The following is a 12,287-nucleotide window of genomic DNA, read 5'->3' as shown; positions in this document are numbered from 1 at the left end:
AAAAGGTAAATTCCCTGCATCTGCTTTTTTAATTACGGGATGGTGATTTCAATGAGGCTTCTAACAATAATATGGACAGGTTTCCCACTAGGACCACTGGTCATATTATTAACTCTGTTATTACTGACTTTTGCAATAATTTATCACTGTTGGATTCTTTTAGGTATCATCACCCTTCTTCAATTGATTCATTCACCTGGTTCAAACCTGTTATGTCTAAAAAGTCTAGAATAGATCTTTGGTTGATTTCAGATTGTCTATCTCCATTCATCAACACTTGTGAAATCTCTCCGGCTCCTTTAACAGACCATGCTGGAATTTATTTGCTCCTTTCAAATGCAAAAAAAGACAAATAATAGAAATTTATGATATTGGAAACTGAATTGTTCTTTTTTAGATCAAGACCCGTATATTGTGGCAATACAAAGACATCATTAAAAAATACAAAAATATGACAGATACATCCTTAAAATGAGAACTATTAAAAAACGAGTGCAGAAGCTATTCAATTAAATATGGAAAAAGAGAGTACATATTCATAATAACATATTAAGCTAAATTAATTACCTTCTCAAAAAACCACTGCTTAACGAGGAGGAATTAATAAATCTTCATGATTTACAAGAGAATCTTGATAAACTTTACACAGAAAGAGCAAGAGGAGCCTTTATAAGATCAAGAGCCAAAATGGCTTGAATATGGTGAAAAAAATTCTTTCTTTTTTTTTAATTTAGAGAAAAATCGTGGTCATAAAAAAAAAAAAAAAAATCTTTTTGTAAAACAACAATCTTACTTCTGACAGCCAAATTATATTCATATATATATATACATTTTTATAAAAACCTTTACTCCTCATCATTCAATGATAGTGTGAATGTGAATCTTTTTTTGATAGAGTTGATCCGTTTATACCTAAAATATCTTCCCATAGTTTTAATAGCTGTGAAAATCCTATAACTTTAGAAGAGTTAGATCTCCTTTAAATAGAAGTCCTGGTCCTGATGGCTTGCCATTTGAATTTTATAGAACTTTTTGGAAAGAATTAAGAGAATTGATTTTCACTGCATTTAAAGATTGTTTAGGTTCTGACGAATTAATAGAAACCATAAAACAAGGTCTTATTACACTTCTACCACCAAAACCAAATAAAGATAATCGTCACATTGAAAATCACTCTCCTAAATTCTGACTATAAATTGTTAACCTCTTTATTTGCAAAAAGATTAAAACCTTGTTTAGAAGATGTTATTTCAATAACACAATCAGGCTTTATTAAGGGTATAGACATATTTCTAATAATATACGTCTTGTATTGGATTTGATGGACTACTCTGATCTTATTAAAGAAGGAGCCATTATTCTGTTCCTAGACTTCTATAAGGCATTTGACTCTATATATAAAGCCTTAGATAAACTTGGATTTGGATTTAAATGTAAGAATATGGTCAGAACTATATATAGTGGTATAAACAGTAGTGTTTCCCTAGCGGAAGGTACATCTAAGCGTTTCGTATAGTAGAGGTATTCGACAAGGTTGCCCGATTTCCCCCTTTTTGTTTTTAATTGCAGCAGAATTATTGAATCTTTATACTGTAAATTGTATCAATGTTGAGGGTACACTGTAAAAACATTATCGTGATTTTAACGGTAAAAGACTGTAAAAATGCTACAGTGAAAAACTGTTAATTGGTTAACAGAAAGTTTCCGTACTATATACGGTAAATAACTGTGATAGATCTAATGGTACATTTAATACTGTTAAATTTACAGTTTTTGAAAGTGAAAAAGATAATTTACAGTGAAACACCGTAAATTGACATTCCCACACTTCCCTGCGTGACGCTTCACATTTGATCTATTTTTGTTAAAATAACTATGTTTCTTCATAGTTTTCTTAGTTTGTTTGAATCAGTAATGTGCATTAGGGTTTTATGTTACATTTAATGTTGTTAAACTAATGTTTATTGCATTTTTAAAATGTCATGTGTGTCACCATGATGGTGTTTAATGTTGGTGTGAATGACTCTGTGCAGCTTATATTATAATAGTATTACATTCCTTGTGGAAGAACTACTTGTGATGAGCTTTGATTGATCATGTGACTCTCATTATTGCTGTGATTGGTGGTTATCAGTGTATTAGAATGGTACAAAACAGATATTAATACTTCAATAGGACGTCATATTCACATTATATCAGATAATGAATTATGGTTTATTACTGTAAATTTTAATTTAAGTCTGTAAAACCAATAACGTTGCTACCGTATTTTTGACGGTAAAGTACTGGCAACCACAGCTGCAGTTTTTTTTTACCGTAAAAATCACGGTTTAATTTTTTAGGTGATGATGTTATTTTAACATCTCAGTTAGCAGGTGACACTTGCATTTTTCTTAAAGATGAAAACCAGGTTTTGAGTGTTTTAAAAGGACTGGATCTTTTTTGAAAAGCATCAGGCCTCCTAATCAACACAGACAAGAGTGAAATACTTGCTGTTCATGACTCTAACAAAACTGTTATCAATGGTATTAAGGTCAATATCTAACAATTAAAAAATCAGTGAAGGAAAGACTGGACAACAACTTTACCCCTAAGCTACAGAAAACACTTTTTTTTTTTTTAACAGATGGCTTCAAATAGCCTGGTTAAAACCAGACCATTCTCAGTAGTAACTGAGTTATGGTCTGGCAAAGCTTCATTAATAACTCATTTCCAAAGGGGCGTAACCAACGGACGTCGCTCAAATGCCTCTGAGCGCAATTGGATAGACCTAAAACCAATCAGAGCGTAAAGCCATATGCTGCGTCCCTAAGTTACACTACGCCATAAAAGTATGTACTCTTTTTGTGAAGAAAAGATATTTACTTTTGAATGTGTAGCAAAAAAGTATAGGCAAGCTTTGGGACATACTACTCCGTCATCTTTATCGGACGGATCTGTCGCGTGCATCCCGTCATGTAAACTGCCCTGTCAATCATCTTCACAGTTAAAATCCTCTATTAAATCTAATTTAATTTCCTACCGTTTCGGAGAGAAATGTAGAAGCACGTTCATCTGCCAGTGGGTCTTTCATGGAGACTGTCCTCATGTGTTTGCAATTTGAATATGCATTTAAAAGTTGCTGCGCTTCACCAACGGACGTCGCTCAAATGCCTCTGGACGCCATTGGATAGACCTAAAACCAATCAGAGCGCTTGTCATCGTGTAAAGCCCGCCTCATCGTTTCTGATTGGTGCCGCGATTTCAACGGATTAGAAATGGGCTTGAATGAGCTCTTTGCCAGACTACTGTAGAGCAAATCTAAATTTGCCAGAAGTTGTCTGGGTTTTCCCAGGCTAGGCTTCAAAGGGACTTAACTATACAAGGAAGGACATTGCTTTCAAAAGCGGAAGGAATCTCAAGATTGGTGTATCCGGCTTTATCGGAAAAACAACACTGAATGCATCAACAGGAAAAAATGATTAGGGACCATGCTGAGGGAGGCTTTAACAAAATCAACTGGGTCAAACAATGTATGCTTGGAGGAAATGTCCCTGGTTTTTCATTCCAAATGTATTATTTAACAGCTGTGGTGGTTTCAAGTTTTTGCTAAGTTGTAATTTTAAATGTAATAAGTTGCCTATCCATTTATCAGATTTCCACAAGCAAGCACTGGATTCTTGGAAACTGGCGTTTAAACACAATTTTTGTGCCTCACAAATGCATTGTATGGAATAATCAATATATCCTATATAAAAACAGGACAATATTTCATAAAGAAAGTGTAGAAAAGAATAGAATATGTTTTTAAAAATGTATAAACACGGATGGGACTCTGATTAGTTATGGGAAATTTTGTAAGGAAAACAGTATTAATGATCAAGATCAAGTCATCCTCTCCTTTAAAGGAAGACATTCCTCGATTAATGATAGATGGCATTGACTTGTTAGATAAAAAATACAATAATATTCATATCAGAAGAACATTACTCTCTATAAGTAGTGTTTCTCCTAAAGCAGTGTCTTTATGGAAACGGATATATCCTTCTTTATCTTTATCTAACATATGGTCTATTCACAATAAGTTTGTGATACCAAACAAAGTAAAAGAAATCCACCTTAAAATCCTTCATCATTTTTACCCCTGCAAGTTATTTTTATCTAAATTTATGGATATTCACCCAGAATGCTCTTTTTGTGGATCTGAAAATGAATCAGTGATTCATTTGTTTTTTAATTGTCCCTTTACAGCACCATTTTGCAATGAGATTTCGATGTTGATCTTTACATCCTTTAATAACCTTCTTGACATCACTGAAGAAATGGTCCTGTTTTTGTCATGTAACACTAAATAATGCTATTAAAATCCTGTGCTTGCTTGGAAAAGGTCATATTCATAAGTGTAAAGTTACAGCTTCAAACACAAATTTTATTGCATTTTGCTCTGAATTAAAACGTTTTGCTGAATCCCTCTGTAAATTACATAAAAAATAAAAGCTGTTAAAACATACCAGATTTTAAATAAGGTTTTGAATCATCTTTAGATGAGCTTTCCTACCCCCTACTTGAGTAAAAAAAGTATTTGTTTATTTATTTATTTAATTATTTATTTGTCTATGTATTATTATTATTTAACCTTTGATATATTTTATTATTATTTTATTTGTTGTTTTATCTGGATTTTTTATTTTATTTTTTTTATTTTTTATTCTGTTATTCTAAATCCCTCGTAACAGATTGTTTGTTCTTATTCATTGCTAAATTTCGTTGGAATATAATACTATATTTTCAAATGTCAAATGTTACTGGAAAAATTTTAAGAAAAAAAGAAGAAAAAGAAAAAAGAAGCCCCTTCCATTGAAAATGAATGACTTCCGGTAACTTTGGAAACTCAAGTCGGCGGCGGTGATTTTTATTGCAGATAATATAATAAGTAAATAATTATTGATAGGCCTACTTGGTAAAAGGGCTTTGTGTTTCATTTATTTGGCTATAGTCTACTGTCATCTGTCAATAATGAAAAAAAAAAAAGAATGAACGAATTAATTAAAACGAATTGAATTAATAAATAAATAATAATATTGACGCACATGCTTTTCTGTCTCATTATTGCAACATCTCTCACTAATAACTGCATTAATAACTGCATAATGAATGATACTTATGACCGCATTAACATCATTTGATGCTCCGCTTCGCCTCGTGACCGCATTACCACCTCGGGTGTGCATTATTTTTCTAATAATTCAACGGCCTGTCGTCAATTATTCCTTACATATTTAAGCCTATTTAAAAAAACAAAAACAAAACATCTATGAGGAATTATGATATTTGGACAGCAGAGGGAGACAGAGAGTCTGTTTATATCACAGACTGTAAAGGTTTATCAGAGAATGTACAAAAGTGATGTGGAAATGATTAAGCCGTTATATATGGCGGCATTATGACAATTAATAACAGAAATGTAATCGATCATTCAAATAAAAAAAATCATTAAGGATTCTGTTAATGTAAAGACTAAATACTGACTTTAAATTTATATAAATATAAAGAGTAGGCTACATATTTGTATATAACATGACATGCCACTACAAGATATACTGTACGAAGAGATGGTGAAAAATAAACCATGAATATGTAAATATGACAAATAATAACAGGCATGTAATACCTGTTGTAATAAATATTTCCAAATAAAATCATAACCTGAGTATTCTGTTCATGTGAACACTAATTTCTAGTTGATTTTTATATTAATTTATAGCACACACACACACACACACACACAAATATATATATATACACACAAATATATACACACACACACACAAACCACTGCACACTGACATTACTAATGTCATTGAAACTCATATTGCGATCCATTGCTCCAGCGATCCTGTCCATATAGTTTTATCTATATTACAAACGAGCCACGACAAACAGAGTCCGTATGTACATTCAAAACTTTATTTATGGAATACAGTGTAGAAAGCGCAGTTGTTCTCCAGTCAAAGCAAATGATACACAGAAAAACATCACAGAAAGAACCTCATCACCACCATCTCCGAACCACAGCAACCCACACTGATAATTACCCATGATGCATCACTGATCTGAGAACAGCGGTGCGAACGACGTCATCGCTGAGACGATTCTGTAAACGTATGATTATGACATTCATCAGACGCGTTTTGACTATGGATTATGAAACTTTGATCAACTGTAAATGCTGGATGCCACATAATCATAACCATCGGTTTATACTGGTAATCTGATAATAACCAGCCACACATTCGGTCACGTGACGCTTTCTACAACGAGAGGTGAGAGTGACAGACGCATCAGAACACACGAGAATCTCCAACAAATCATATTCCACCCCGAAATCAAAAGAACAATATATGCAATAACATTTTGCACGATGCCTATTCATATTTTTTGCAAATTCACAAATTCTCATTGTAATGCAAAAAATCCAATAAATTAGGCATTAAATCAATTCAGTTCTGTACAAATATTACCATAAATACTATTTAAAGAGGCTATATGTACAGAATGACTCTTTCGGCATTATCCTAAACATAAGCTTTTTGTTTCATGTGCTATTAAACGGAAGAGAGGCTCACGGGAACGTAACCGTCACATCCTTTGATTTTCCCGGGAAAAACGTCCCGAGTGTCCTTCACATAAACATCAGTCTAAAGGTTACAGACAACCTAGGGAATCGGGGAAGGTCTTGTTTTTTAAGTTTCGTTACAAACTGTTCACACATTAGCAATAAAAAAGCGATAAATACATGCAAATTCGTACATATAGCCCCTTTAAATAATATTTAATTATTTTGATGCATTACAGTAATAACAATTTGGGGTGAAATTAAATAAGATGTTGCAATGCAAAACCATTTTCTTTTGATTTTGCAGTGAGATGAAGGTGTTTCTCTCTCAGTAAAGAGAGAGAGAGAGAGAGAGAGAGAGAGAGAGAGAGAGAGAGAGAGAGAGAGAGAGAGAGAGAGACAGAGAGAGAGAGAGAGAGAGAGAGAGAGAGAGAAAGAGAGAGAGAGAGAGAGAGAGAGAGAGACAGAGAGAGAGAGAGAGAGAGAGAGAGAGAAAGAGAGAGAGAGAGAGACAGAGAGAGAGAGAGAGAGAGAGAGAGAGAAAGAGAGAGAGAGAGAGAGAGAGAGAGAGAGAGAGAGAGAGAGAGAGAGAGAGAGAGAGAGAGAGAGGAGAGAGAGAAAGAGAGAGAGAGATTTCTACATCTGTGGATACAGTGATCTGAGAACACAAAACCGACTGGATACAAACATACAGAAAACACCCCGAAAACCCCCCCCGCCCCCCAAACACCCGCTTAAAAAACACACACAACCACGAGTCCAATGGAAAATCTAAATTAAATAGCTGTTTATAAAGAAGGAGTAAATAAATCTCTGATATGCATAGGATGAAAACATTAAAGACAGTAAATGTACATCAACAGCCACCGCTGGATCTCAGCCTGATAAAAAAATACTCAAATAAAAGAATGGTTGAAGTTGTATCAAAGCAGAAGCCAATAGAGTTTTCTTTGTGCAACTCAAATCACATTTTCACAAGTTACTGTTTAAATTCTGCTAAAATGTCTATACATGAGAAAAGACCAAGATCCAAATAGCAGAAGATTTTCTTCATCATTTTTTTCTATCATGCACTACATAGTTACAACTAGTTTTTTTTTTTTTTGCATTACTTTTAAGATTGAAAAACAAAACAAAAAAACACTTTTTTTTGGCAATTTCTTTTTTTTAAATTATTCTTTTTTTTTCTTGAAAAACAAACCAGAAACAAAATCAAACAATTTCAAGATCTCATTCAGAAGGACATCAATTTTACCACTAGATTTTTCCGTGATCACCAAACGCAGCGCAGCTGCAGTCAGTGTGTGATGAAGAGATGAAGAGGAGGGAGAGACGGGATGAAGTCTCGGACGTTCATCCCTCAGATATCCCAGTGTTTCACTCGGTTAGTAGTGTGTGAGAGAGAGAGAGAGCAGACGCTGCAGAGGACACGACACATGACACACGACACATGACACTGTGCGTTCAATGAAAAAATGAAAAAAATTTGATAGCGTTAATCTGATCGTGTTCATGTTCATTCGGCCAATGGGAGGTCATGGTTGAAAAATCTGGAGTGAATTCAAATTTGATCTATGCCTTCAATCTGATTTGTGGTTTGAATTGAATTTGAATTGTGTGTTCAATTTGATTTGTGTTTTGAATTTAAATAATGTGTTCAAATTGAATTGAATTCGAATTATGCGTCCGATTTGATTTGGAATGAATTTGAATTATGCTTTCATTTGGATTTGCGATTTGAATTATGCATTCAATTTGAAACGGAATCTTGAACCACCTGAAACTGACCCCAACCGCATTAATCTGATCATGTGACTGTTCATCCAGCCAATGGGAGGTGGTCTCTTACTGCCAGTCACGGGATCTGGCCAATGGCAGACGAGATGCTTGTGTCAGGTGTCCTCTGCAGCGTCTGGAGATGAGGAGGGTTCGGGGAGGAGTTGGGTGGGGGTAAGTTACGCCATCAGTTGTGGATCTGCTCGAAGAACTTGTATGTGGGGTTTTCATAGCCGTTCTGCTGCATCTTAGACAGGTGACGTTCCTCCGGAGTCACGGCAGCGTCCACCTGTCAATCAAATTCATTCGCATTACACACCTGCTCACATCTACAGTTGACCTATCGGTAAGCCCCGCCCCCCGAACACAGATGAGCCAATGGCAGTTGAGTATCAGTTGCACGGGTAACTCGGGACATCTTTAGGTTTCAGCGGCATAGAGAAACATTGGAAGATCCGAAGCTCTCATCGTTTTGATGGCGTTTATGCTACAAACATGGTAAAATGATGTGCAGACGACGCTGATTCACAAGTTCACACTGATTCACACCTTGTATGTGACAAGGTGTACAGCAAACAAGCTAAAAAGCCAGAAATACGTTTTTATAAGCTGTCGACCCCAAAAAAACGAGACAAAAGTGGATCCAGGCAATTGACCCGTCGCAGGGAGTTTGATTGACAGGCGATCTGACCAATCATAATCCGCCATTTTTGTCCGACAAAGCAGTCAGGAGAGTTAGTAGATTAACGTGTACTGACGTCTTTCCGAGGTTAAAACAACATTCCTTCTGATGTTCATTCACGTTTATTTGATGCTATATATGAACTATAAGGAAGAGATGATCGGTTCTCGAGCGGCTTTAACTGAGGCGATCTGTCACGACACATTAAAGAGCCACAAAACGGTATTTATTGTTTATATTCCTTTAAAACAATGACCACATTTGAAAGTTGAGACTTTGTTTCATATCAAAAGTAAGCTGGTCTGTCCTGTCTCAGTGTGTTCAGTGTCCTCTCTGCTCCGCGGTGTGTGTTTCACTGTGTGAGAACATGGTGTGTGTGAGAGAGGCGTGGCTTGTCGGACATAGCAACAGTAACTAAAAGGGGGCGGGTCTTTGCGAATGGTCAATTGAGACAGAGCGTAACGTGTCATATTACTCTGAGAACTACTGGAGGGGAACGTAATTGGCGACAGGGTAGCTTAGCTTAGCTTAAATTTTATATATCCCTCAATGGCATATTAAAGTCCCACTTGAGATCTCCTCGACGAGAGCTGGTCCTTCTGTGTCCAAAATTGATCATATGAGACCCTGGATCACGTCACCAGTCTCGAGTCGCACGGGTATATCTGTATAACAATACATTATATGGGGCAAAATTATCGAATTTTCTTTTATGCCAAAAATCATTAGGATATTCAGTAAAGATCATGTTCCATGAAGATATTTAGTAAATTTCCTACCGTAAATATATCAAACATGTATTTTTGTGAGTGAATGCAGCACAATCGCCAACATAAATGAACAACTTTAAAGGAGATTTTCTCAATGTTTCGATTTGTTTGCATCCTCAGATTCCAGATTTTCAATAGTTGTGTCTAGACCAAATATTGTCCTATCCTAACAAACCACACATCAATGGAAAGCTTATTTATTCAGCATTCAGATGATGTATAACTCTCAATTTAAAAAAATTGACCCATGTGACTGGTTTAGTGATCCAGGGTCACACACACATCTTGGACCCTTCTTAAGGTTTGTGTTCTCGAGCTCAAACACTGTTGTGTGAATGAGTGGCCGGAGCGCATTAAGGGTTTTCTGTGAGAACGGTGTGTGTTAGCGGCCGCTAAGTTAATCACTAATGATCTTTGTAATGGAAGTGAATCAATCAAAAACTAACTTTATCTGGACAAAAACTTTATTCTAGATCTGCTGTAAAGCCTAAACAATCTCTGTTACTGTAATCTCCTGTTATCACTGTAAATCTGCTGTGAATCTATATTGTTAAAGCTCTGTATAAATGAAGGAGACTTGACAAGGTTTTCGCACTGACAGCTTTCAGTTCAGCTCTGTTTGTTTGTCCGAGTTAGCAACCGTAACTAAGGGGGCGGGGCTTACCCATCTAATTGGCACTGACCTCAATGATCCCGTGGTGGATGGACGTGTACTGTTTCTTCCTCAGCATCACCAGGGTGATGACGATGATGGTTGCTATGACAACACCTCCGACCATCAGGCCAATAATAGCTCCCTTATTGGAGCTCACGTCCTCGGCAAAGAAAACCTGAGCACCGGAAACAAGAGAGAAGACCAGATTACAGACACAGCGTCTCTCGCCTCTCAACGGCGTCAGGCTTTCTAAAGATGTTATGAAGGTTTTAAATTTAAGACCAAGTAACGGACATTTCAGAAATAAATTGAAGGGAACTCAATACAATAGAATATCAATATGTTCTCTAAATGCAAATGTTTATGGAGAAACACTTCAGAGTTGGAAAATACATCTTCCAACAGATATCTGGTACTTTTTTATTCATTTTTCAAAAAAAAAAAAAGAAGCTTGAATCGTTTAGCTCAAAACCTCTACAATACGGAAATAATGTAAAATGACATGAAATATGAAGTTTTGTTTTCTCTTAAATGACTAATGCAAGAACAAATATCTACAAATGGCTCAGTAAAATCAGCTTCATTTAGAAGTTTTGACATATTTATTCACTTAATTTTACATTTCCATCTCAAGTAAATGTATCTTGATTTAAACTTGTTTAGATATTTGTATTGGAAAGCACGCATGCAACATTTAATGCCACGACTTTATGAATTTAAGACGTTCCGCTCCGATTTTAAATAGGTCTTAAACTTCCACAAATTAATGGTTTAAATGAATAAATTCAGTCGCCATGGCAACGTAACCCCATGGTTTCTGCGGGTTGCGTTGCCATGGCAACTGAATCGTGCAACACATCGTTAGCTAGAATACTGTGATATGAATACGGTGAAATGAATACTGTGATATGAATACTGTGATATGAATACTGTGATATGAATACTGTGATATGAGCGTGTAGGTCGTTAGCTAGAATACTGTGATATGAATACTGTGATATGAGCGTGTAGGTCGTTAGCTAGAATACTGTGATATGAATACTGTGATATGAATACTGTGATATGAATACTGTGATATGAGCGTGTAGGTCGTTAGCTAGAATACTGTGATATGAATACTGTGATATGAATACTGTGATATGAGCGTGTAGGTCGTTAGCTAGAATACTGTGATATGAATACTGTGATATGAATACTGTGATATGAATACTGTGATATGAGCGTGTAGGTCGTTAGCTAGAATACTGTGATATGAATACTGTGATATGAGCGTGTAGGTCGTTAGCTAGAATACTGTGATATGAATACTGTGATATGAATACTGTGATATGAATACTGTGATATGAGCGTGTAGGTCGTTAGCTAGAATACTGTGATATGAATACTAGGGGTGGCACGGTACATGAAAAAACATCCGAACCGTTCGGTTCGCTTGTCTCGGTTCGGTGCGTGTGTGCGTCGCGCGGTTCGCACGGTTCGACGCATGCGCAATGTAGCCTTGTGCCCGTGCTACTGCTAATACAATGCTAAATCATAAATCAGACAAATGTAGAATAACATTACAATGTCCAGCAATCGATTTAAATAGTACACTGGGTTTACTTAGACATTTAATGAGATCAACTCCACTAGGCTATATGTTGTTTTTTTCACGTGAATAAATAGGCTACATAGATCGACTGTTCCACGTACCGGTATGTACTTTAATGGTCCAGTGGCAGAACTTGCCAAGCGTGTCAAAGGTTCTGAGTTCTAATCTGCACTCGTATATATTTTTCTTTTTCATCAAAACCGATTATGTTTATCAGC

General features: G+C 35.8%; 1 protein-coding gene across 3 annotated transcripts in view; it reads right to left on the bottom strand.

Annotated features, from left to right (window-relative positions):
* Positions 1-5,924: 5,924 nt before the first annotated feature.
* appa (amyloid beta (A4) precursor protein a) overlaps positions 5,925-12,287 on the bottom strand; it is a 48,078-nt gene continuing 41,715 nt past the window's right edge. For all 3 annotated transcript variants that reach the window (XM_082163803.1, XM_082163802.1, XM_082163804.1), the window contains 2 exons: positions 10,507-10,653; positions 5,925-8,660 (listed from right to left, as the gene is read on the bottom strand). In XM_082163803.1, coding sequence (XP_082019929.1) covers positions 8,559-8,660; positions 10,507-10,653 — 249 coding nt within the window. In that variant the 3' untranslated portion in view covers positions 5,925-8,558. The remainder of the gene's footprint in view (positions 8,661-10,506; positions 10,654-12,287) is intronic.

Source organism: Leuciscus leuciscus (assembly GCF_965113295.1).
Source record: "Leuciscus leuciscus genome assembly, chromosome: 3".
Classification (NCBI taxonomy): domain Eukaryota; kingdom Metazoa; phylum Chordata; class Actinopteri; order Cypriniformes; family Leuciscidae; genus Leuciscus; species Leuciscus leuciscus.
This window is presented reverse-complemented; position numbering and strand designations above follow the sequence as displayed.